The sequence below is a fragment of the Dromaius novaehollandiae genome, chromosome 1, assembly GCF_036370855.1.
Source record: "Dromaius novaehollandiae isolate bDroNov1 chromosome 1, bDroNov1.hap1, whole genome shotgun sequence".
Lineage (NCBI taxonomy): Eukaryota > Metazoa > Chordata > Aves > Casuariiformes > Dromaiidae > Dromaius > Dromaius novaehollandiae.
The window spans coordinates 46,855,579-46,882,733 of record NC_088098.1 but is presented as its reverse complement, the minus strand read 5'-3'; the positions used below and the strand labels follow the sequence as shown (position 1 = coordinate 46,882,733).

The 27,155-nt window shown below is 43.3% G+C and overlaps 1 protein-coding gene across 1 annotated transcript in view; it reads right to left on the bottom strand.

The window, feature by feature from the left end:
- The window catches only part of PLXNC1 (plexin C1), a 71,755-nt gene extending 46,619 nt beyond the window's left edge, over positions 1-25,136 (bottom strand). The window contains exons 1-6 of the mRNA XM_026123178.2: positions 24,168-25,136; positions 12,043-12,165; positions 10,417-10,551; positions 8,505-8,605; positions 3,006-3,120; positions 1,884-2,028 (exon numbers count right to left, since the gene is read on the bottom strand). Of these exons, the coding sequence (XP_025978963.2) occupies positions 1,884-2,028; positions 3,006-3,120; positions 8,505-8,605; positions 10,417-10,551; positions 12,043-12,165; positions 24,168-25,121 (1,573 nt within the window). The 5' untranslated portion in view covers positions 25,122-25,136. The remainder of the gene's footprint in view (positions 1-1,883; positions 2,029-3,005; positions 3,121-8,504; positions 8,606-10,416; positions 10,552-12,042; positions 12,166-24,167) is intronic.
- Between the last annotated feature and the right edge of the window lie 2,019 nt (positions 25,137-27,155).

Genomic DNA, 27,155 nt, shown 5'->3' with positions numbered 1-27,155 from the left:
TTGCATGAGTCAATTTGCCATTATTTCAGTTCGTAATTACCGTACTGACAATTCACTGGCAGCTGTGGAATGAAAGACTATCTTCTTCTCCCATGAGCAGAATACCACATCGAAGAACAGAGTTAGATATACCACTTAAACCATGGTCCCTTTCATTTGTGTGCCTGCAGATGTGCATGTCTGCAAAATGAATGACTGTCTGAGATCAAATGAAACCCATGTGTGCAGAGTCTTCTGGCTTCTCTATGCTAAGAAGTAGATGGCTTCTTAATATGTGAAAGCTCCACATTTAAGGTATACCTGCTTTGCAAAGGTGCAGAAATCTTTGTCTTTATCCCACAGGTTGGCTTGTTCAGACAAGAACCAGCTTTGGCTACACTTCACACATGAGTTCTGTGAGTATCCTAATACCTGTGACACCTTAACTGACACCTATTAAGGACAATGGCTTTTCTTCTTGATTCTCAAATCAGTAAAGACAGGAACTTGACACACAAAATAGATATGATAGGCATCATGATATGCAAAGGCCACAGGATGGTCTCCTGAGATCTCAGTGTTGCAAGGAACCTGTCTCAGGGACAAGGATCCCCTAGAGAGAGCTTTTTGCAGCACTGCAATCTACAAAAAGACAGGACATTGTAAGTCCTGGTTAACATCTCATTCCTCTTTCTACACAAAGTTATTATAACAGAATCAGATTTATGCAAAATGTTACATATCTTTTGGGCTACATTATCTAGGAAAAGATGAAGGCAGGTACTTATCTGAATTTTCTACTTCCTCTTCATGTAACTTAAAAATACGTGGTATTCTTGAGTTTGCTATCTTTACTCCCTGCTTTAGATTTAAGAACTCTTTTGTGTTCTAACAAAACCAAAAAAGTGTAAATTCAAACTGTACTAAAGAGTTTTGTGCTTCTATACAGACACCTGAAGCAATGCAAGAAGGATTTTTTTCCTTCTATTAATCAAAGAACACCCTGCTGTGAAGGTTTATCATCTGAACTTTGAGACCAAAGCCTAGAGAACAGCTCAAAAATTCCGGAAGTCCAGACATCCAGTAATTCACCACCTCATTCTAAGATCTACAATAACCTCAAAAATGCACATAACAGATCATGTGATCCATGTGTCCAACACAAATTTCTCAGGTCTATGTTTCTAAGAACTACTGGTAAACAAACTAATATAAGAATTATTGCGTAGTGATTCAACCACTAACTTGGAAACATAAATCAAGTCGAACACAGAAAGATTTTTACCAGCCATTTTACCCCTGAAGCATGTATTTTTCTGCTTATCTACATCTATATGTAAAAACTGTTTTCTGACAAGTATCTAAAGCAGGTTGAAACAGTTAACTGAATGTGAAGATTATTTATTGTACAGACATTCGCAGTCAAATTCTCCTCTTATTTACGCTGCTACAGCTTCCTTCAAAAACAAACTCTGTAGATAAGAGAAGGGCTAAGATGGGTTAATTTTCCCAGGCAGAGCACTGAACAACACTCTTCCATGACTCCAGCCAGTTTGCTTGTACTTGTAGCTACCCTAAGTTTCCCTGCATAGCTGGTAGCCACACCATGTAGACACACTACTAAAAGGACTGAACTGCTGTAAGTTGAACTGAGGAATCTGCTTCTAGCTCTGAATGTTAAAATATTGTATTTCTTCTAGAGAAAATTCTGTATTAAAAAACTTTAGTTATCAAGACAGGGTAAATATATTCAAATCATTTGCCAGAACAGGAATAATTTTTTTCAATGTCATTTAATAAAAAGCATTACCTACACTTACATGCATTAGGCCTGTGTTTATGCTCAGTTCTCAGAAATAAAGGACAATGAATAAGTATGAAATAAATGGAATATTAAAACATACCATTATCAGTTATCACTGGTGTAGTTAGATTGCAGAAACAGGATGAGTTTTTCAGCATTACATTTTCATAAAGTATTTCAATAGGTTTTATAATTTTTACCATACAAGAAGTAAGGATTTTGCTTATACTTGCAGCCACAGCAACCTATAAAAACATAAAAATACAACAGATTTCTTGTAATACTTGTTAAGCTGTCATCTCGTCTTTACAGAAAACTTCAAACTATGGAATGTACAAAAGAAAATTTTCATGGCAGAAGGAGACAATTTACTAGGTAGCCTCTCAAAGGAAAAGGGCTCTCCCAACTGGAGAGGCAATACAAAAAGAGTGCTGAAAGGAACACATTGCTTATTTACTGAAATTAAATGGATCTGTAAATTATGTGAGGGGAACAATTTGGAAAAATTTAGGAATTTCATACTAGAACCTTGCCATAACAGTGCTATGGGTGGTCCCTTAAAAATATTTGAGCAAGAATGTACAACTCACAGAAAGCTTACTTTTGCATCAATATACAAAGTGCACTTAATTAGGAAACAGAATTTGTCTTATCGTGAATTATCCTTTGTTCTGGCAGACAGTGCTTTACAAATACAAGCACATTAGTGCACTCAATCAGGAAGCCAGGAACAATAGCATGCAAATTAAGTGGCCAGTCACAATACTTGATAATCAAATACTCAAGGCTATATTTGCTCCGAGCAGACACTGAATAAACACTAATACCAAACACTTAAAGACGTATTTGTGTTAGCACATATGTTCCAGTGAATGTTTTGTAGCTTGTTACAAAGCTTAGAACGCAGATAATACACTGGATATATACTCACTGGAAATACTAAAATAACTGATATAATGGAAGCAATGCCTTTGTCAGCATAGTAAATTTTCGAGTCAACATCATGAAGTATAGCTTAAGAATATGTTTTATAACAGAGGAAGAGAACATCTGTCTGATCTGTACATTCAACTTACTGAGTTTTCCTATATAATTGCCAATTGTTTAGATAAGTGACTAATACATGGAACACAGTGACAGAAGAAGGGAAGCTGCAACAAGTGACAGAACACCACATTTAAAATCACAATAAACAAATATGCATAAAGCTGCATGTACATACCTGATTTCTGGCAGGGAAACTTAGCAGGATTTTCAGATCTTTATCAGGCGCATGTGAAATGTTATACCAACCATTTATGCTGTTTGAACGTGTACAATTTTCTTTTAATGTGCACCTAAAAGTATACATAAAATTATACTAGCCTCCTTACAGTGGCTTTGAGTGCAGACACTGTACTTCCACTTATTTAATGCTATTGATTTTTTACAGGAACACAATTGATTTTTTTACAGGAATAAGGTAACAGCCACAAAAAGCTCCAGGAAAACAATCAGGAAAATCTTCTGCTTATCAAAATAAATTACAACACATTGATGTATGCTCCAGGGTCCTGACTAAGTCAATGGGACTCAAGGAAACATTAGATGCTTGGTCAGTAACGATGGACTTTGTAGTTTGGGCTGGAATTCATCACCCCTAACTTTAGACTGTTTCAGCGTAGAGCTCTAGACCTGATCCCTCAGTTCCCCCTACACTCAATGGAGAGACACAGGCTCTTTTAGGGTGTGATTCGCCTGACCTATTTTAGACAGTCACACAAAAATGAGATGAATCACACCAGACAGAAGCTGCTCTTTCTCTCCACTGAGTGTAAGGGGAGCTGAGGTTGAACTCAGATGTACAGCTACGCTACAGACATGTACAGCTGATGAGATGAATCATTCCTGTTAATCTTGTTCACTGTCCACCAATGTGAGGTACTGCAAAATAGATTTCTCCATCCTACTTTCAGAAGTAGGATGGCACAAAGTAAATAAAAATGTTACATACAGCAAATTGTTGGAAATGGAAGGTATACAGCAGATAGCACGAAATTATGAAAGAATGAGGAAACACTGGGAGATGGAAACACTATAAAGATTACACACATTAATACATGCAAAAAACCAGAACATCAACATACAAATTAGATGGACAATCACTCAGTTTGAAAAATGAATCCTTAAAATACTGTCTGGAGTGGAGAGTTAATGAACAATCTATGGCTTAACTCCAGATAAATTTTAGATAGCTAGCAAGTCAATACAAGTAAGTGCTCACTGCATATATCTGAATATTTTAATAGTGTTCATTTCCAGATATTACATAAAGTATTTTCCCTCAAAACAGACTGTTTGAATTAGGTAAAACAAAAAAGGTATGAGGCCTCAATTCCACGAAAAAGCAGAAGCACACGTAGCCTCAACCACGTGACCAGTCTCATGGGCCTTAATGAGCTATTCCTTTGCTAAACGTTAGATATGTGCACACGCTTCCAAAACATGGGCCTTGATAAAAATTTTTCATGAGGATTTCAGAGCTCACTGTATAAACACATTTAGACAAGAGTTTTTTTCCTGCAGAAAAAAGAAATGAAAGGCTTTCAAGAAGAATGTCTATCACTTTCAAAAAAGCCTAAAGTAACCCCACAAACGGACCATATAGCCATCTTCTCTGTAAATCAAGATGCTGGCAACAGGAATGCAGTTAAGCACAAGGTCACTTCCTGTGTGGTCTAACTCAGGAAACAGAGTTCCTGCTGCATAAGAACGTGCTGGGGCTTTGCATCTGAATACATTCAGATCATAACTATACTATAATAAATGCAGAACATGTCTGACATATTTCAAGTTGACTTAACTAGGTCAAATTTTGGTCTCATATATATCTCTTCACATTACTGAGATCACCAAGGTCCATAAGCGCCACAATTTTTGAACCACAGAGGGCAAGATCTGTTAGCAACAGGTATCTATAAACCTCTATGCTCAGGGATGTATAGGTAACTAACTCTCACTGGGAATGAGACACGGGAGACAGACATCCAACCATTTCTGATGGTCTGAGGATCTCACTGTTGAAGATGCAAACACATTTACCATATTTGGCACAAGACAAACATAGATTTCAGTGACACTAATACTAAAGAAGAAAGCTATTTATAAAGCTGAATCTCTAAAACTGCCTAGGACAAAGTTATCTGCATTCTTAGATTGCCTGAGCAATACAAGTAGTGAGCCAGTTTCCCTCATTTACAAAGAAGGATCTAACAGTTACATGGCAAAAAAAGTAATGTCACCCAGGACCCAGGGCTGTGCATGTTTTCATGCTAGGGAAAATGCATCTTTTGCTGTTGTAAAAGCTGGCCTTTAACACTCACAGTATGTGCTAAGGGGAATGGTCATTTTGTAGGAAACATCAGCAAAGGCCAAAGTAGGTGCCTCTCAGCATAAATTCTCACAATTGCCTTGTACAGGTCAACAATAGCATGAAGTCCACTTGCTTAAGGACAAGATTATTTTGTTATAGCCCTATTTCAAGACAATCTATATTGTTTGTGAGTGTATTGGAATGAACATAACACATAAACATTATTTGAGAACCGCATGCTGCTGAGAAGGATTTATCAGCATATTCAGGTTCAGACAACTCTCAAGAAAGTTAAAAAAAACAAAAAACAAAAAAACCAATGCATCAAAACTAGCTGAAAATGTCTGCAGTTTGGCTTTCCTGGAAAGGCAGACTGGGCCAGACCCTATACAACATGAAAGAGAATTCTGGGACAGGGTAGCAAGAAAGGACAAAAAGCAAAAAGTGAGATTCATTAGTCATCCCCGGAAAAGTAGTGAATTTAGGGAGAAGGAGCCTGAGGCTTCCATGAGAGATGAAGGGGCAGTATCCGCTTTAAGTATTCAGTGGATCAGATTTCCAACATGCACAGATTTGTGTACAGAGAAAAGCAGAGAGAAGAATTTCTCTAATCTTTCACAGCAAGCTTGTTCTTTATGCTACTAAAGATTCCTCTTCACAATGTGAATCACATTCCTCTTATTTCTTGATGAACAGCATGGCACCTATGCATACTGGCTCATTCATATGCATTTAAACCCCTGCTTCATTAACCATTATATTAACTACAGATCCTATTGAGTTTGTTCTCTCTGTCTTGCTATAATATGCTGATTGCCTTGCAGAACAGGAACATGATTTCAGAGAAAATTTTGACTTGATTTTCCAAGATACTAACCCCTAAATGAAGTCCATACATGCCACAAGCAGTGACCAAATTTGAAAGTCAGGTTCATCATATCAGATAACTAAGATATATTGTACTATTTCCATATTGAAATGCATGGAAAACATCAGTGCTTTGTATTGGAGTAATTTCAACGTACTTCAGGTAAATCTGATTCATCTGAAGAAAACCAATATACATTAAGAGAAATCACACTATGCTATGACTAATTCGTTTGAATGATTGTAAGTGGAAATAAGCATTTATACATTTGTCCCTATGGAACAAAGCGTAGAAATATGAAGAGCAGAAATATTTTGTTTCATTTTGTTTTCACTTCCAATAGGATGTGTATATTTTTTCATCAAAACATTGGATTTGAATGCACACTGTCTTTAAAATGAAGCACTGCTAATAAGTTTCATTAAAAACTGGAATGAATATTTAACATAAAATTTATTCTCTAGTTAGAGTGTAAGATATATCATCAACCTCCTTAACATAAAATCAACACTTTTGTCTCCTGACAACACCAGGTATATTTTTCCAAATAATAAAAATGTATTATGGAGTATATTGCCCTAGTGGACATGTCCTGACTTTACTAAAAACATTTGCTAAAAAAATTTCTTTCTTTTTCTAAAGCTTCACTCAGAGCTATATCTTCACAAACACAAACATTTAATCATGCTAAGTGCTTAACAAAGAAAAATGATGTAGGTGTTAAACAGGATTCACGTTACAGTAATTTACTTTTTCTCCAAAAGAGAAAATTATCTCTGTTTCAACCAAGTGGAAACTTTCGGTGATTCCCCTCATAAACAGGGGATTTACTGACTAATAACTGCTATTTTCAAGCTCCTTATAAGGCAGTTAAAAGCCTGAAAAGTTTAACATTCTTAACATATACAGCCTCTAACAAGAGAGCAAGAGAGCAATAAAACACATCAGAGAACAAAAATCTAGTCTCTTCTAATAACCACCTTTGCAAACACAAACAAGTAAGTCTTCAACAACAGCATGCTGACACTGAAACACATCAAAATGGGTAGTGTTAACCTTCTAAGGGAAGGTCACTAGTGGAATTCCTCCAAAATCAATGTGGTAACCATTTTTGCTTAATGTTTTAGTCACTGATGAACTGGCATAAAAAGGTATATGCTGACGACATCTGCTGATGATAGCAAGTTGAGAACATTATCACGCAGAGAAGGATCAGAATATCACACAGGAGAACTTGGATGACCTTGAAATAGGATGACATTACATAGTACAAAATACAAGAACATGTACTTAGAGCAACAGAAATCTCTCAACCCATATGTGCTTTAGACTGGAAACTTATTAGTTGAGGGGGGGAAAAAAAGAACAAAGGAAGAGAAGGACCTGGGGGCATTATTCGATCATGGATGATTGTGGCCCATCAACATGATGCAGTCATGAAGAAGACATTTGTAATTCCAGGACATATCAAGTAAAGTGCTTCCTGGATAGACTGGGAAGGATTAAACACCACTGAGCAAGGTGATGTCTCTTCTGAAATATTGTGACAGTCCTAGTCATCCATATTTTAAAAACATGTATGAAAACTGCACAAAAAGGCTATTATTGAAGTTGGCTGTTTTAGTGCAGCAAAATGAAACTGAAGAAAGGGACTGCTTTCACAAAGATATTGAGGTAGTAAGTGTGAGGGAGGGGGAAAATCTATTAAAGCAATGTTGGCATCAGAAAAATGGGTATAACCTGTCTATGAATACAGTCGTAATGAAAACAAGGAGAAAGATTTTAAAGCAGCAGAACAACAAGGCTCTTGGACAGCCAGTCAATCCAAGCACTGAGGGCAAAAAGCCTTCCTCAGTTCAGGACAGGGCTTGATCAGTTTGAGCGGGTTTACACGACGTGGTTGCTTGCAATAGTCAGGACTAGCCTTGATGACCTGGAAAGCCCTCCAGTCCAGTCCTTCCACATCCAGAAATACAGTACAGCAGTTCTGAAACCCACTTCAAAGCAACAAAACTAATGACTTGAATGAGAGGATGAAGTGTTTAGAAAGTCATTCTCCACTGGCCTAAAGCAAAAGGCAATGGTTCCAAAGCAAGGAACTGTGAATATTGAAGATAGCTGAGCACTCTTTCCCTGTTTTCACAAGCAAGATGCTGCCCAGCTATCAAGATGCTTCAAGCATGTATACACATTTTCATATCCCAATCAATTTTGAAAACAAAAACATCTGTTCTAAAACCAAAATCATTTCTCTTTAGCACAACATACATTTTATGTGCAGATCTCAAAAATCAGAGGGTTAACATGGGCTCTAAAAGGCGCAGAGCGCCTTTTCACATGACAATAAAGTGGCTCACATTTATGGCTATGATTGATTTCATACAAATTCAGTAGATACAAAGATATACTATCTTAATGCTGAAAAGCCCCAAGCTAGTAAAAACATACAGTAAGTAATAACGCATTGCTTTCATATGCAGGTCTAAAACACCAGAAAATACCTTTGATTCAAAGAACACCACCCACAGTAGGGATCCTTTGCAGATAAGCATTCTTGCTGGGAAACAAATCTACCGCAATTTGCCACTGGTATTCTTCTCACCTAAAACCAAAGAATAAAGTGAATTAAAACAGCCTTCATAAGTAGGGGAAGTTGAAGATTACCTTTAAAAATCTAACAGCATCCAAATACAATGCCTTTGGGGAAGTTTCCGTATGTGCTCCCCTCTGCCAGAAGACCTTTGGAAAGACATTTGTAGCCTACTTTATACACATCATATTTTGTCATCAGATGATGAAACTACTCTGACAATGACAGTTTGGTTTTACTGCTAACTAGCCAGCATGGACAAAGCAATGCAAGAAAAACTCATTAGCACAGTGATAACAGTAAGAAGGAAGTATATTTTATGAATAATGTTCTGCTTAGCAGAATACTGTTTTCCTCACACCAGAACTGATGTTTTTAAATGACTAATGAAGGTGCATCCAAAAATGCACGTGCAAAACAAAATGCATTTATGTTTGCATCAACATGTCGGGTAACCGCATGTGCAAACTGGTACAAATGCATGCAACTACCAAACATGCATGCAAATGCCATTTCAATAGGTAAATATAGATGACTGTGATTATATTATATGTATCTATACTTGTACATTCAGCTCGAATTTCCTAGTCAGCCATTTTCAGAAAAGAAAAGGAAAAAAGAAAAGAGAAAGCTGTTTAAAAATACAATAATGTGAATTAATAATGTTAATAATAAAAACATTCCCGATTCAAAACATTTGTTCACAAATTTGCAAGAATTAAAAGTTCCTATATTTTGTTAACAGAAACGAGGATATGTCTTTATGCAGAACTTTATTTACTCTTTTTTTCCAACTACATATTATGAAACTCAGCTTAACTGGAGATGTTTGAGATAATCAGTAGGTTCAGGAACCTGCCAGCATCTTAGACTACTACCAAGAAAAAAAAAAAAAAAAGCTGTTTCTAAAAGCTGTTGCTCCTCCATAACAATATGCCCTTTTATTAAGGCTAAAGAAAACCCAAGTCTTTCCTGTGTATATTTACATATACATATAAATGAAGGTATCAAAGTGCTGGGTGAAATCATATCCAGCTAAGATAGCCAGCCAGCCTATACGTTTTCACTGCTGTCTTCCAAGCTGCTGGTAAGATGAAGGAATTTGCAAAGTTTGTGCTCAGCAGCCTTGCTGCAGGACATGCTGCAACAACTGCACTGGTTCCCCAGAGATGCTCTCTGCTCAAGGTGCTGTTCTGGCACAACTGCCCACACACAGCTGCTCTCAGTGCATCTTGGACTCCTTGGCCTCACTCTGCATACACACTCATCACTTCTGACTGTGGGTGGGCTGGGTTTTGGGTTTTTTTTGGAGACTTGGCTTAACTGAAGATGATGAGAATTTTATCCCTAGCCTCAGCAGGACTAAGACTTCAAACTTCTCTCTTCAGTTAAGAGACTCCTCCACATTAGAGGCTGCATAATCAAATAGCAAACACTGGCCTACCAAGGCCTAGATTACCAATTCAGAGCAACATCCTCTCCAAAGCATCTGTTAAGCTGTGTTTGCTGACTCCAAGCTTGATTTTGCATGATGACAGCCAGACATACAAGGCTCCAGGAAAAAGAGAAACATAAAGAATCTCTAAACAGAATAACATAAAACAAGCATGGGATTAAGGGCCTTGCTGGGCTATAGGAACAGTGGGCAGCACCATGGACATGGAAGCTCCTATGAGCTCTGCAGAAGTGCAGAAAAACCATGTAAATCTGGTAATCTGAGTTTGGATAGTTAAGGTCTGACTCTGATCTAAGCAGATAATTCACCTAGAAAGTGGTGTAAATCCTTAAAGCAGCAGTTTACTTGAATTTAATATTGTACTTACCTTACTAGCAGAGGACAAATAGATGTAGTTATTATCTACTGGATCAAGTCGAAGTTTGGGGAAAATGGAAGTTTCTTCCTTAATTTCATATAAAACCTCTGGGCAATTAGATACCATATCCTCATTAAGAATAGCCTAAAACAAGTGAAAGGAAATTAGTCACAAACCCCTTTATCTATCAGCTAGTATTTTAATCATAAGCCTAATTTTTGCTCTTTCACTAGCTATATCAGAACCTCTCAGATGATTTACTGTGCCCTGATAAAATTCAAAATCATACCTGGCTCTTATATTGCAGAAAGATGGAGGAAAAGGCAGTCAGAACAGAATTACTACCACATACATGCCAGACACATTTTGCACTGAATCTGGCACTGGTATAATGTAGGAAACATCCTTTTCATCAAATGTGTTCCTGATTGACAGAAAGACTGAATGTGGAAGAGAGAACTAAATCCAAAATAAAAGTCATAATGTGTTAAGTACTTCTATGAATGGAGTAGAGAGTAGGGTGTTCACAAAACAAATAAACATCCAGGACACCACCACACGAGAAATACCATCATATAAAAAGGAACCTATGCCAGTTACTGACAAATGCCTTCAAGACAGAAGCTTCTTTGTGGCTTCTGTGAGTATACATTTAAGTTGCTATTACTTTTTCTTACCTTGCCTAACTCCAGAGCTTTCCGCCACTCTTCTCACAGAATTCAAGAGAATCACAGACCGCTTTAATTTTCAAGCTAATAAGTACACTAACATCAATACAAAGTTTTCTATGACTTTCATCTCTTATTTCCATAAACATGACTAAACAAGGGAGATATGTTCCTGGTCCTCACTCTGCTAAAGGGACATGAAAGCCTTCAATTTTATTTTTCATTATCAAAGGCATTAGCTTAGCACAGTGAAATCAAATGGGCAGAAGCTTTTCATGATCTCTATTATATTCCCCTCCAAGTGCCTGTCTCATAAAAACAAAAAATGAGAGTAATCCTTTGCTGTGTAGACAGGAAATACACATTCTCACAAAACCCCAGAAAAAAATTCAACCATAAAGACATTTGACTGGATGGTTGAAAGGTTTGATACTGAGATAAGGTGACTTTCACTTCTAGATGACTGATTTAAGCTGGCATAGGTCAACTATTCAGAAGCTATGGCAAAGTGAGTCTTTCGCTTTTCTTGCTAATGGACAGCTATTCACATCACGCAGATAAGCTAACAAACAAACACACAAACAAACAAACATGTTCCCTTCACAGGCTCCCAAAATCTAGTAGTATTTAATACTTCCACTGGTAAAAAAACAAAGCAAGGAAGTAAACAAAAGACAGTGCAACGGAGAACTCTGCAGTCCATAAATTAATTACTGTGGGCATTAGCAGATTAATGAAATGTTTCCATGAATTTTAAGCAGGGTACGTAATTGCTTCTGAAAGTTCTCTTGTTCTCCAAGTAACAACAGAGCAGTTTCTTCATAAAACAAACAAACAGAAAAAAAGAGATTCAGGGTATTCTGTTTACATTACAGTGCGTAAAAATACAGGAAACTTTTACTCTTTCGAACACACCAGTAGCTGGAGCAGAAGGGAGGCATTCCCATGGAATCCAGGTTCAGCTTACCTTCAGTAACTGTCCATCATCTGTTCCCAGAAACAGAACTATCTGATTCAAAACAACTGTGCCATAAACAGCCACTAAACCAGAGTGAACCAAGGTAGGTAACTTCGTGATTGATTGCGCCTCCTGAAAATCAGATACAAGAGAAAATTATTACAAAACTATTCACCTATACAGTAAAATGTTAATAAAAAGGAAAAGAAAAATCCCTGAAAAGATTCTCAGAGCGCTCAATTTTAGATAACAGCTTGGATAACATTTTTATTTTGACACAATTTCAGAGCAAAATATCCTTGGTTGCTACCAAGGTGCATGAAATATCAAACCACTTATTTTCTATATGGTACCTGGTCACATCTGCAGTAGAGATTATATCTATTGTAGCTAAACCACTGACTTCAGTATGACATAGGCTTGGTCTAAGAGCAGCACATTACTTCACAATTGAATCTCTTTTTTTGGGACACAGTGCCTGGACCTGTTCTGAATTGCCGGTTCTTCTCTGCGTGGCAATGTTTTGCTGTCACCTGACTGCATTTATCATGAAGGCTATGGATACACTCAGAAACTACGTTTAAAAGCATGCAAGTATTCCTGAGAAAGGAGGTGCTTCAAACACACAGACTTCATTTGGTTTTGGTTTTTTTTTCTTGTCAGAAAATGCAGATATTAATCCTCCCCTCTCTGGTTTCCTGCTTCACACTAAAGGAAACTGAGACTTGCATATTACATAAGCATAAATATGAGATAGAGCAGCATACAGTTCATGTTAGTGTTAGCACTAAGAAGAACTTATTTTCTTGCTCTTTGCACTTTCATAGTTCTGTTATGTATAGAAATGAAGGTTTCCAAGGACACGTTTAATTTAGAGTTGGCAGTACGTGTTATGACAAAACTATGATAATACCAAAAGGAATAATATAGATTTCCTTATTATATGACATTATCCGAGTATCATGTAGCATTAGAGAAATCTGTTTTAATAATGCACTTGTTACTTTGTTTCACAAAATGATAAGGTCTTTACAGCGGAGTATGAGTTACATCAGAGTGAGGATGAAAAGTTTTGCCTAACTATGTCTAGACTAAATGTACCTGCGCAGATTTCAAAAGCAAAATGTCACTTACAATTCTCAGCACTTACAAGCTGGATGATGCTAAGTAACAGAAGCATGTAAGCAGCTTATTTAAGAAAATATAGTGCAGGGAATCTCTGCAACTTGGGGGAAAAGAACCCAAACCAAGTATCCCTAATCTATTACCTGCACCTGAGAAGATCAAGTGCTAAAAGGAAGACCATACTGCATTAGGTGCTGCTTCTTTGCTAGGTGAGACACCGTCCCCATCCCCAAGACTCTTACCAGCCCAGGCTTCTACCTTGCAAGCAGTAACTTAATTTTGCAGTCCTGTAATTGCTTTAAATCAATCTCAGTGACAGATGCTGCCAAAAGTGTGATCCCATCTGCTTCCCAAACAGCTCCAACCCCAGCCATGCTCTGCTTCCCTATATAGATAAGGTAACACACAGCTTTGCAATGAGTCTGATTAAAGAAATGCTGCAGCTGGAAAATGGCCTGGAAACCCATCTACCTATGTGTCTGCCTGCCTGCCTAAATTTTCATCTGGGCCAGTCTCCTGATCAGGTGAACACGTAGCTGCACGGACACGAGCACTGGCACAAAACAGTGGCCGGCAGGGAGAGGTGGGGGGAGAGCTCAGGTAGGTTTGGGCCTTTGGCAACAACCCCCATGAGTTGGCTTAAAATGACTACAACCTCAGCCTGCAGGACAGATCCCTAAACCTACAGGAACCCCCTGAGTGCAAGAACCTCTTTTGCTTTAGTGCATGAGACAGAGAGTGGAAGAATTAAAATCCTCATTTCACAGAAAGGTGAAGGCGTTTCTCGAAGTTGTGAAGCAAACCCATGACCCAGGTAACAGCTTAATCCAACCTTCCTGCACACGAGAATGCTGGCTTAACCCCCAAAAATCTTTCCACACAGAAATAAAATGTTTCTGAACTTGAATTCAAAGTCAATTAAAATCTTTTTCAGTCGTCTGAACTATTTTAATTAGCTTGCGAGAACAGCCACTTGGAGTAAAAGAAGACTTGATTAACTTTTGTATTTAAAGAAAAAGATAATTTTTCATGCAGTAGGAAAAAAACATAGGAACTGTCATGTACTGGCACAGAACTCTAATAAAATCAACTTGGCCGTGAGACGTCAGTACCATGGAAGTCTGTTTTAGATATGAAAAAAAAGTGACTGCAAGCATTTTAAAGCAGAAAAAGTTAAGAGTCCTCACTTTTCTATCACATCAGAGGGTAACAAACATTGGTGGATGCAATGAGCCCTCACTCGCGCTGAGGAATGAGGAGATGAAGCCTTCCAAGCTTTGATTTCCATGAGGATTAGGACTTTTTCCTTGGTGCACTGTATAGCACTGCAAGGAAGACAAACCACCCCAGGTTCCTTTCGAACTCTGTACAATAAGGCCTCAGAAGAGGGGAGTAATCACCCAGAATCTGAAAAGCTATGCTGCCAGATTTTATTTTGACCCACATACTAGTAAAATAACGAGTGTCATATCAGTGCATCCCCATCATCTGACTGAAGAAGCAATACTGACAAGTCTGGAAGCCTCCTCCCCTCGCTCTGCTTGCTAGAGGGAGGGTCATCGTGACATTGAGCTAGCGAAGATAACAGGAGGGAGGATTTAGTCAGCGGGCAGTCACAACAAAAACTGTCTTCTCTCTTTTGCAACCTATTTCTCCAGTTCGCCCATTCCCTCCAGGGTGCAGCTGCTGCTCTCACCCTTCTGTCATCCTTTTTCCACATGCATTTATTTTTTTAACAAGCCCTTTTACTTCTTCCACTGTGACTAATGGGGTTACAGCACTGTAGGGTCTTTCCAAGCTTTTTCTTTCACAGCTAAATCCAGCCCTAAAATGCATTTACAGTCTAAACTTCCTTTATACCTCAAGAGTCATTCATCTCCATGATCATCTACCCTGTAACGCTTCCAGGCTCATAAGAAAACACGAAACGCACAAGAAAAGGCTATATTGTTCTACAAGACTGTTTTTTCTAAGTCTTCAGTTCCACCCTTCTGTTTTATTCTGTGGTCCCAAAACATCTTCACTGTCACAGGTAAGCCTAGAGGTCTCCTAAATGAACTTACATTTTACTTTTAAGATCAACTCTCTATGCTGTTCAGGGATTATTGGCTTGAAAGGTATTTATTCATATTCTATATTTTGTATCTCATTTTCAGATTTATCCCTGTATGATTCGAGCTGCAGCAACTATATTCTCACAACTATTTTCTGTCTTGATTTCCTCTTGATTCTTCTATGTTGCATGCCTCAGAGGGAAGGGCAGGATTTTCTTGCTCATGCAGCACTCAACATATTACAGTCGCCAAAAACTAAAAATACAGCATTTGAGCATTAGAGTGAATGAATGGATGCAGCCTGCCAATAGGGACACAAAACTTGAGTAGTGTATCACAATAGTCAACGCTGGAGCATATGGAAAGACATAAATGCCTTTCCTAAATGGAAAACGCTTCTGGAGCCTCATTCTTCTTTCTTAACTTCACTATCCTTCAGCCTCCTGCATCACTTTTTACTATATCAGAGGGTAACAAATTTAAATATTGGTGCACGCAATGAGCCTTTATTAGGGCTGAGGAACGAGGAGATGAACTGTTCCAAGATTTGATTTCCACAAGGATTTTTTTCTTGGTGCATTGCACAGCAATGCAAGGAAGACAAACCACCGCAGGTGAGCACTTGGGTGGATGAACTGGAAACCAGAAGGTCTTCACAGAGATCTTGTAGAGGCAAGATCCTGAACCTCACGATGCAAGGAAGGAGGGACAGTTAGAAGTGACTGATGGAGACTTGAGATGGGGGAGGCTAGAAGCTTGTCACTTCTGGCAGCCACAGAAAAGCTCTTTCTCTTCCCTCAGATCTGAATTTACAGAATCAGTAAAGCACCCTAATAACCAAGGAAGGATAACAAGCTCCATTAAGAGAGGCTTCAAAGCCAGCCGGGCATGAACTGAGCATTAGCAGAGAGCAAGAGGAAGTAGTGGGTGACAGTGGTTGGAGATTCCCTTCTGCGTGGGATGAAGGCACACATATGCCAAACGGTTGTGCTTTCAAGAGAGGTTTTTTGCTTGTTAGGGGCCCAGATCCACTACATTGCAGAGAAACTGGCAGTGCTTTTCCGTATCTTAGTCTACTATCCCTTGTTGCACATCTACACGGACACCACAAACACTGCTGAGGGAGAGCTACAGTGAATCAAGAGTGACTACAGAGCTATGGGGCAGAATGAAGGACATGGAAGCCCAGGTTTTACCAGTCCTGCAGGGTCCTTTTTGAGGAATGAGGACTATTAGTGAGAGATGGGATCTCTTGGACCAAGTAGGGTAAGCGCATCTTTGCCCACAGGCTTGCCAACCTGGCAAGGAAGGCTTTAAACTAAGTATTTGAGAGGAAGGTGAAAATAGCTTGCAGTTGAGTGAGGAAAGGGAAGTCCGGGTGGTAAGTTCAGAGGGCAGGGTAACGAGAGTGAAAGAGCCCTCAGGAAGGATGAAACAGGGCAAAAGGGGTCCCACCTCAAATGACTGTGCAGAAATGCCTGGGGAGCAAGCAGGAGGAGCTGGAGCTCCGTGTATGGATGCAGAAGTGTGACTGCATTGGAATAACTGAGACATGGTGGGACCGCTCACACAACTGAGTGCAGTAATGGATGGAAAGAGTTGTGCAGTAATGGATGGAAAGAGAGGCTGGGGAAAAAAATGGGGGGGGTTGCAAAGGAGCATCTCAACTGTATGGAGCTCTTCCATGGGACGGACGGCAGGCTGGGTGAAAGCTTGGGGGGTTGCATGAGGGAAGAGACCACTGAGCACACCGTGGTGGGATTTTGTTTCAGACCATCCAAACAAGGTGAGGAAGTGGACCAAGTTTTCAAGCAACTTGAAGAAGTCTCCACATCATAAGCCCTGGCTCTTATGGGAGACTTTAACTCCCTCTGATATATGCTGGAAGGACAACACATGGGAAGCAAGCAATTCAGGGAGATTTCTGGAGCATCTCAGGGACAACTTCTTAATACAGATGCCAGACGGATCAGTGAAGGTAACACTCTCCTGGATTTGCTACCTGCAAACAAGGAAGAACAGACTGGAGATGTGATAATCAATGGCAGCCTTGGCTCTAGTGACTAAGTTCAGGGTGGTGAGGAAGGAGGATAGCAGAGCACAGACCCTGGACTTCAGGAGAGCAGACTTCAGCTTGTTCAGGGAACTGATAAATGGGATCACAAGAGAGGTAGCTTTGAAGGGAAAGGCTGCTCAGGAGAGCTGGCACGTCTTTCAGGACAACCTCCTCCAAGCATGAAAACTCATGAAAATAGGTAGACGTATCGGGAGACAGGCTCAGTGAAGCGGGGAGCTCACAACTGAACTACAATGCAGACAAGCAGTATAAAAGAGGTGGAAGCAGGAACAAGCTACAAAGGAAGAATTGCCAGGATGCACAGGAATGGTACTAGGAAATCCAAAGCTCATCTAGAGTTGAAACTGGCAAGGGATGTTATGGGCTGCAAGAAGAGCTTCTACCACCACATGAGCAGTAAAAGAATAAGGAAGGAAAATGCAGGCCTGTTGCTGAATGGGGCAGGTGATTTAGTGAGGCTCTTTCTTCACCAGCAGGCCTTTGTGCCTACAGAGCTCAAGGAGGAGAGAAACTACCAATACTGGAAGAGGCTTGAGCCAAGGATCTCTTGAGAAATCTCAACCCCATATAAGTCCTGGGGACCAGATGGGATCTCCGCCAAGATGCTGAGCTGTTTGATATCATTGCAAGACCACTTTCTCCCATATTTGAAAAGTTGTGGAGATCAGGTGAAGTCTCCAGTAACTGAAGAAAGGCAAACGTTGCACACATCTTCAAAAACGACAAGAAGGATGACCTGAGGAACCACAGGTTGGTCAGCCTTACTTATTCCTTTGGGAAATCATGAAGCAAATCCTCTTGGATGCACCTCATGGATGGCACATGAAGGATAAGAAAGTGACTGGGAAAAGCTGGCATGGATTGACCAAGGATAAACCATGCCTGACCAACCTGATTGCCTTCTACAATGAAATCACTCAATTTGTGGACAAAGGGAGACCAGCGGATGTCATTTTACTTTGACTTTAGCAGGGCTCTTAACACTGTTTCCTGCAGCATCCTTGTATCCAAGTTGGGATATTACAGTCTAGGTGGGAGGACTACTGGACGGGCGAAAAACTGGATGGATCATCTAGCTTAAAGGGTACTGGTTAATGGTTTGTACTCTACCTAGAGAGTGGTTAAAGGTGGAGTTCCTCTGGGAATGTAGGACCTGTCCTGTTCAACATCTTTATCAATAACCTGGAGGAAGACACTGAAAGCATCCTCATTAAGCTTGTGGATAACACCAAAATGAGTTGATACTGTCACAGGGCCGCCATTCAGAGGTACCTAGATATGCTGAAGGAATAGGCCGACAGGAACCTCAGGAAATTCAAAAAGGACAAATGCTAAGTCCTGCACCTCAGACGGACCAACCCCCCGTAATGGTATGGTCTGGGAACTGACTGGCTGGAGAGCAACTCTGCTGAAAAGGACTGGAGGGTCCTGCAGAGCAGCAGGCTAAACAGTGTACCGAGGCAGCAATGAGTTAACAGCATCCTAGGCTGTATCAACAGGAGCATAGCCTGTAGATTGCGGAAAGTGATTATTATCTCCTTTACTTGTCACATATTAGATTGCATCCAGGATACTGTGTCCAGATCTGGGGACAACACAGATGTTGATAAACTGGAGTGAGTTCAGCGGTGGGCCACTCAGATGGCTGGGGAATGGAGCACCTTCTCTATGAGATTAGGCTGAGGGACCAGGTTCAGCCTGGAAAACAGATAGCTTTGAAGAGACCAAAGAACCAGGCTCTTTACTGAGCTGCGCGCAGGATGACTGGAGATAACGGCCACAAACTGAGACATGAGAGGTTCCAATTGGACAGCAGATTAAAAAAAAAACAAAAAAAACCCCAAACACTATATGGACAATTAAAGAGTGGAAAAGGAGCCAGAGATGTTGGGCAGTCTCCATCCTTGAAGATTTCCAGACTTGACTAGATGAAGCCCTGATCAACCTGGTGTGACCTCACAGACGATCCTGCTTTGAGCAGGAGGTTGGACTAGGGACTTCCTGAGGTCCCTTCCAGCCTGAATGACTCTGTGATTCTGTGATCCTAAGAAAATGAATCCTCTATTCAAGAGCTCCCCAAGGCCCTCAAAAGTTTCCTTTAAAAACACCAGGTAAAGCCAGATGACTAAAAGCAACTCTTCATTACTGATCATTTGAGAGCTGATGAGACTCCTGTGGCTTACTTCCCACACCAAATAGAGACAAACTGAGAATTCATTGTAGCCGGACAGAAATATTCACTCAGTAATATGACAGTGTTAACTCTAGAAATCTGCACAGCTGTCAAACAGCAGATGACATAGTAGCACTCTGGTAATATACAGGAAATGACTTTACTACCAGAAAATTAACTACATGTCCACTCCTGATACCAAATGATATTTAGTAAATCTTTACTTAAATAAAAGATCTTGACTCACTTTGAAATGAGTTACCACAAAAATTCAGAGGTCATTCTTGCAAATTTGGCCATGATGTGGCTCTGTTGACTTCAACATCTGATTTCTGTAGAGACGGGAAAGCTAAGATTTGTTCCACGATTCCAAATTATGCTTTATAAATTAAGGGGCATACACCAACTCACATATTCATATCTCAATGAAAAATGCAAAAATTCAAAGAACAGGCTGTTGTATATTTTTACTTGCATTAAACAGCAGATGGAAATCCAACCAAGATATCTTCTCATCTAGGAGCTAGCCAGCCACTTAGCCTTTAGTACATCGTAAAATAAACATCTTAATATAAAATGCAACAACTTCCCTCTGTCTTTCAGTTACAAGCCTAATTTTTTTTTAATATATTTTCCCCCTGTAAAATTGTACAGTCATTTTCTTCCTATTTCATTTTCTCCAACTGTGAATCTAATTTCCAGATTTGTCACTGTGGCTGGGTAACATCTTACAACTCTCTCCTGTTGATGTGCTCTAATTTGAGCACTCTTTTCCGACCCATCTGTTTATCTATGGCCCGCAAGATCCTTATCACTGTGATATAGCTGAGGTTCCAGGAGCTTCCCTTCAGTCTCAGAGCAATGGAAGGAAAGGCTTGCTGTAAATTCACTAGGTACTGAAACAAGTTTGTGACAAATTCCAATATTCCTCATATGTTTTAGCTAGGCAGCTTCCATTTCATCATTGCAATCCACCAAAAATGTTTGTTATTGCTCAATCAGGTTTCTGAGAAGAAACCGAGGATGAGATTTGGCAAATCCAGGAAACTGTGAAGATATGCTGACGTACATGTAGTTTACGCTAGCAAGGCCTTTAACATATACACCTCAAAAGTGTGTGTAACTGGCTATTCTCAAAATTAAATGTGGATCAGAGAAAAACAAGTAGAACAAAAAACTAAAAGGTTCACAGAGTTTTGCTTGGGACTTAACTTGCCTCTTGCTAATTACGGATCATATCTCTGGAAATCCAGTAGTATATGCATTGACAATAAACACAGACGACTTGGATAAAATGCTTTGCGCACACTACTGCATGAAATGAAGGCAGAATTAGCTTGTTTTCATAAGCAGCAATTCTATGCAATTTGTGGCAAAGTCGCATACTTTTTGAAAAAGTTGGTAAGCAAGGATCTTAAAAATCACGCATTCGGAATGACAGACTCAAATCCAGTGTTAAAACTTAATGCAAATGTCAAATTTGGGCTAAGCAGCAATGCAACACCAAAGAGATCACACACCTAAAATGAGTTCCTTCAGGATGCTAAGCAGTTTGGCTCCAGTCCAGTGAAGTACTCAAGTTCATACTTAACTCTAGATGCATGGGCAGTTCCCTTGAAGATGATGGAACTTCTGATATACCTGACGTTAAAGATGCACTTAAGTGCTTTGCTGGGTTAGGGCCAGAAAGCTCAGTACCGGACTGAGCTTAGGGTAGCATATGCATGAATAGAGTATCAGGGAATTCAGAAGCACAAACAACTTGGGGTGAGTATCCCTCGCAGCATACTGCTGGAGACACAGCGCCAAGGCAATGCAAGTACAAGCGCAGACATGAGAATATTGACAAAAATCTGGAGAATGGCAAGATCAGAAGAAAGACAAAACTGGCACTAATCCGTCTTACTATAAACTGTATTCCTGCAGTGAACAAACCTGTATTTTCAGTCCCTACGTAAACTGACAGGATATGTCCATATACACATACGAGACCACATCATGCCTGAGCTCTGGAATTCAAGTGTACCAGGTGAAGAAGCCTAAGACCCACAGCACCCTATAACACATGACATCTTCGAGGCAAAAATCAGGGTTATGTTCAACACAGTCCACCAGCCAGAAACACTGTACAACGCACAAATTCCAGGCGCAACACATTGACATGTTCATTACTAGGACTGGGCTGTAAAGCACACTTAAGCCCTGCTGCTTGCTGCATGTCTACACATCTTCTGCAACGTGCTATTGATGCTCGGTGCCCATATGGCACTCCTTTCCGACCAGAGCCACTGCAAGCTTTTATGCACACCTTTCTTATATGCTCCATGCTGACCAACATGCGACGCACTATTTTCCTGCTGGTTCTGAACTCAGGACACTTTTAAGTCAAAGGGCATGTTCCATTTTTGCAGCGACTCATACAATTTGGTGAGAGACTGTAAAAGGATATGGATTAAATCAACTCAGAGACAGCACCATATGGGCATGGCATCTCTAAACTTCTTCTGTGTTAGCTTAGTCTAACCTTCTACACTAAAAAAATTTCATATTAAGCTGAAAAACTTGCATTTGTTTCTATGTTTATACACTACAAGCACATATAGCTTAAAAAGGGAGCATCATTAGTCATGTAATGCTACAGGTCATATTACTGCTCAACTCTCTGATGTCTGCTAGCTGAAAAAATACTAAATACCATTTTATTGTCAGTAGTAAGCTGTATTTATCATTGTGCCAGAGTATCATAATTAATTGCATCGTTATAGTTAGGGACATAATATTAAGCAGTCATTTTAAACATTTTTAACGTTGAAATTTTTCAGTGTTATGGCCAAATACAACCTACGTTTCGAGGAGGGCCAAGCCTTTTGGGACATGAAAGTAACTTTGGGATAACAGGAGTCTGAGCTAAATCAGACCTATCCTTAGACAAGAAGAACGCTGGCTTTCCATATTCAGACACCTGGGTACAATGGAGATGGGGATTCAGAAGAACATAGATCGGACGGAAATATCTGCCATTACCATACCCTATAAATTCCGAAAGACTTATCTGAAATTTCTAACATCAGGCTTTGAAATGTATTTATTAAGGACCTTCTGCACAAAGATGTTTCTTTTTTGCTTTTGCAGGCTCAGAAAGCACCTTTGATTTCCAGGGAAGAAACCCCATGAGTAATTAAAAACAAAGAATATAAATTCAAAATCCAAATGGCAAATGCGTATTTTGGGATGAGAGGAGACTTGAACTTCATTCAGTAAGTTTGCCACACGACAACATAGAAATCATGCAGTAAGTTATAAACTGGCATTGAAAATCTAAGGATTGGTTCTGGCTCTGTTGAAATGAGTAAGTGTTTTGGTATTGACTTCAGCACAGTTGTTTCACCCACATACGGGGTTCTCATTCATAATTATGGTCCTTTAACATCAGCAATGGTCTTGCAATTCAGTAGGGAAATGAGCAGATTGAATCACATGTGCCCTCTGGTAGTTTTTGTCTGGAAGAATCTCAAGCACTGTGCTCTGCTATGGGCTAGATTTGGGAAGTCAAGGAGCGATAGTAAATCTCCTGGACTTCTTTCAAGGAGTTTACAACAAATTCCTGTCATAACAGAGGAATAATTGAGGGGTTAAGCCGCAGAGTCCGTGGATGGTGGGGGAGCTGCAAAAGGTCAGGGCTTTCTTTATGAAGGCTTGATCCCCCATAGTCCTCCTTGAGAACTACAGCATTTCAGCATTGTTCCTTTTGCTACAGGACTGAAAAGACTTCTGAGGGGTGTGACTTTCAAAAGCATGGAAAGGCCTTGCAGAAGCAGCTTCTTGTCTTGAATTACATTTTTAGCTGCTTTCTTCACTAGTTGCCAAGGCCATAGCAAACCTGGAAGCCTTGCCCACCCTGCCCTCCCCGTGAACAGCTCACTCTAAAAGGATGAAGGAGCTGGAAGAGACAGTGTTGCAGAAGTAGGTGACCAGGGGATCTCCACGGGATACCACTGCTGTAAAAATGCAACCACCGCAACAGCAGAGAGACTATGGCTGTCTGCTGTGCATACACGTTTGGGTGGGTTTTGTGAGCCCTTTTGAGCCGGGACAATCCTGGAAGGTTTGGAAAACACCCACCACCACACAGGCAATGGTAACTAGTGAGCAACGGGCATAACAATGCACACAGCCCAGTGCACAGGAGTCACTCTGATCGGCAATTTTTCACTCTTGATGTAGCTGCAATGACAGGAGATGTGAACGCACAGAACAAGGTAGGAAATGCTCTAGGCTCTATAGAAAATCCAGTGAAATATGACTAATCCTTGGCAGCAAAGGGTGCATGCCTGAGAAGCCCGAGACTCATGCCTGACCCGGGATGCCCTGAGGTGTTCCCGCTGCCGTGCCTTTCCTGGAACGGGACTGGGAAGAGCAGGCAGGGACTGGGATGGGCAAGGACCCATCAGACAGGCTGCAAGGACCCGCTAGCAGATCAGCTTTTTAGAAACACAAAGCGCTAGGGAAATCTTCAGGGCTGACAGAGCCACGGCTGATGCGCAAAGCCTGGCCCAGCTCAAAAGTTCCTCCGAACTTCATAAGCCTTCAGGTCCATCTGCCTACGACACCCTATGGAGTTAAGCACAAGCAGCGGCAGCAACAACAACAGCGACAACACTAGTTTGAAGGGATAAAGCTTAACAAAAGCGGTGCCACGACTTACACAAGGGTTCCCGTCCCCAGAGAAGTGTGTGGAGACGCAGGCTTGGTCGCTCATCTCCTCCATCCCGAAGATGCAGACGGCGGTGCTGTTCCAGGCCTTGGCGCCCCGGCTGTGGCGGAAAACACCCAGCCACCAGCCCTTGGCGCCCTGGCGGACGAGGCTGGAGGAGACGATGAGGCTCCGGCAGCCGCAGTCCAGATACACCTGGCCTTGCAAAGTAAAGGCACTTTCCAAGGGCCGCAGCTGGCGCAGCACAGCCATGCTCGGCAGCTCCCCGTCCTGGCCCTGCTCGGCCTTCAGCTTGTAGTAGGGGAAGAAGAGGCGGCTCTCCCAGCGGAGCGCGTCCACAAAGTGCAGCGGGTCCACCCTGTACTTGATGACGGCCAGCTCCTCGCTGGACAGCAGGCTGTCGGTGCGGCGCACCGTGATGGCGGTGGTGGCGTCCGACTGGGCCGGCTCGCAGCCCAGCGGCGTGCCGCGGGCGCCCGTCGAGTAGGTGGCCGCCACGGCCAGGTACCAGGTGCCGGCCAGCTCGAAGACCACGCCGGCCGTGGAGCCGCCGGGCAGGCAGCTCACCACCTCGCTGCGGTTGAAGCGCTGCCGGTAGGCCGGGCGCTCCCACACCTGGCAGCTGCCGTCCGCCTGCGTCCAGCCGGCCAGCAGCACCCCGCCGCCCGCCGCCTCCTCGTAGGGCAGCAGCAGCTTGCTGCGCACCCCGGGCGGCTCCCCGCAGCCCCGCGCCGCCGGCGGCACCACGCGGCGCTGCAGCCGCAGCGAGGGCCGCAGCTCGTAGAGGCAGCTGCCGCCCGCCACCAGCACGCCGCCGCGGCTCACCTCGATGTTGTCGATGGGGGCCCCCGGCACCTCGAAGACCTGCGGGCCGGCCGCGCCGGCGCCCGCCAGCGCCGCCAGCAGCGGCAGCGCCCAGCGCAGAGCCGCCGGCGGCGCCGCCATGGGCGCGGGCTCCGCTCGGCGCCGCGGGGGCCCCTCAGGCGGCGGCGGGCGGCGGGCGCTGCTGCGCCATGCTGCGCCCCGGGGCCGCCGCCGCCGCGCTGCCGCCGCCGCCGCTTCCTCCGCCGCGGCCGGCGCGTGTGCGCGGGCGGGGAGTTCCTCTTTCGGGGCGGGGAAGGCGGCGAGGGAGGGAGCGAGCGAGCCAGGGAAGGGGGGTGCCGTGCGGGAGCGGGGGGCTGGGCGCCCCCGCACGGCCGCCGCGCCGCTCCCCCCTTCCCGCCTCGCCCCGGCCGCCGGCGGCGCCCTCCCCGCGGCGCCATCGCGGCCGGGGGGGCCGGCGGCGGGGTCGCGCCGCGGCCGGGTCGCCGTCCTGTGCCGCGGGCACCGCCGGGCGCCGCCGCCGGCTGCCTCGCCTCAGGCGGCCGCCGCACCGCGCCTCAGGCAGCCGCCACACCGCGCCTCGCTTTGTTGTGGGCCGCTTCACCTCAGGTGGCCACCGCAGTGTGCCTCGCCACGGCCCACTGCGCCACGGGTGGCCGCCACGCTACATCTCGCCTCACCTCACTGTAGCCTCCGCCCCTTGGGTGGCCGCCACGCCGTGTCTCGCTTCACCTTGCTGTGGGACAGCGCGCCTCAGGTGGCCGCCACGCCGTGCCTCGCCTTGCTGCAGGCTGCCTCACCTCAGGCGGCCGCCACGCTTTGCCTCGCCTCACCGTGGGGCACCGCGCCTCAGGTGGCCACCGGGCTGTGCCTCACCTCACCTGGCCGAGGCCACCGCACCCCTGTTGGCCATGGCGCTGCACCTCACCTCACCTGGTCATGGCCACCGCGCCTCTGGTGGCCGCCAGGCTGTGCCTCACCTCACCTGGCCGTGGCCACTGTGCCTCAGGTGGCCGCCAGGCTGTGCCTCACCCTGCCTCACCATGGGCCACCGTGCCTCAGGCAGCTGCTGTGCCACACCTCACCTCACTGTGGGCCACCTCACACACCTCAGGTGGCCGCCATACAGCACCTCACCTCACCACAGGCCACCATACCCCGTGGGCCACCGTGCCTTGCCGTGGGCCACTGCTCCTCAGGTGGCTGCCACACCGTGCCTCACCTCACCGTGGGCTGCCCCACCTCAGGCAGCTGCCGTGCTGCACCTCACCTCGCCACAGGCCACCACACCTCTGGTGGGTGACCATGCCACACCATGGGCCACTATGGCTCAGGTGGCTGCCATGCCACATCTCCCCTTGCCCTGCGGCAGACTGCCATGCCTCAGGTGGCTGCCTCACCTCCCCTCGCCCCAGGTGGACTGCAGGCTGCCGTGGTCCCCTCCACGTGTCCCCTCCGCCCTCAGGGACGTGGTGTACAGGCCCTGGTCACTGGTGGGTGAAAATGGTCACCCCTGGGGCCAGGTGGCAGGGCCCCCGGGGCACAGCCAGCCCCCAGCCCCCCTCCTCACTCCCTGCCTTCAGCTGGGCCATGTATCCACCACCGTGTGAAAGGGGAAGTGTGATTTTGGAAGTTTGGGGGGTTTTGAGTAAAGATAAACTGTTGCAGTCCGTCTGGACTGGTTCATCGCTGGGTGCGAGGTATTTGTACGAAGCCAGTCTCTGCTGCACACTCATGCCACCATCCCTGTACACCGCAGGGCTGTGACCCTAGCAGGTGCAAGCTTTGAAACCAAGTTATCTATTCAAATATTCTGCATAACCATCCTGCTAAATAACACCGCACGCGCTCACGCCATCATATTTTTAGTCACTAGGTCTAAAGGATGTCAGGAACAGAAACCAGTTGTAACCCGATCCGTCACCATCGCTGTGTGGGGATGGATTTTGATGTCAGATCTCTGCTTAAAACCTACAGTATTATCTGAGGTAGGACAGAGAGTCTACATTTTCTATTTAGCTATTGCATGATACATAAAAAGCCTTGTGTTTCTCCAACTATATTTCCAAAAAATGGATTCTGTTCAAACATTTAGGGATAGGATTCAGCATGTTGAATGGCACAACAGATTTACTGTCCCGCTAAGTTATTTCTGGT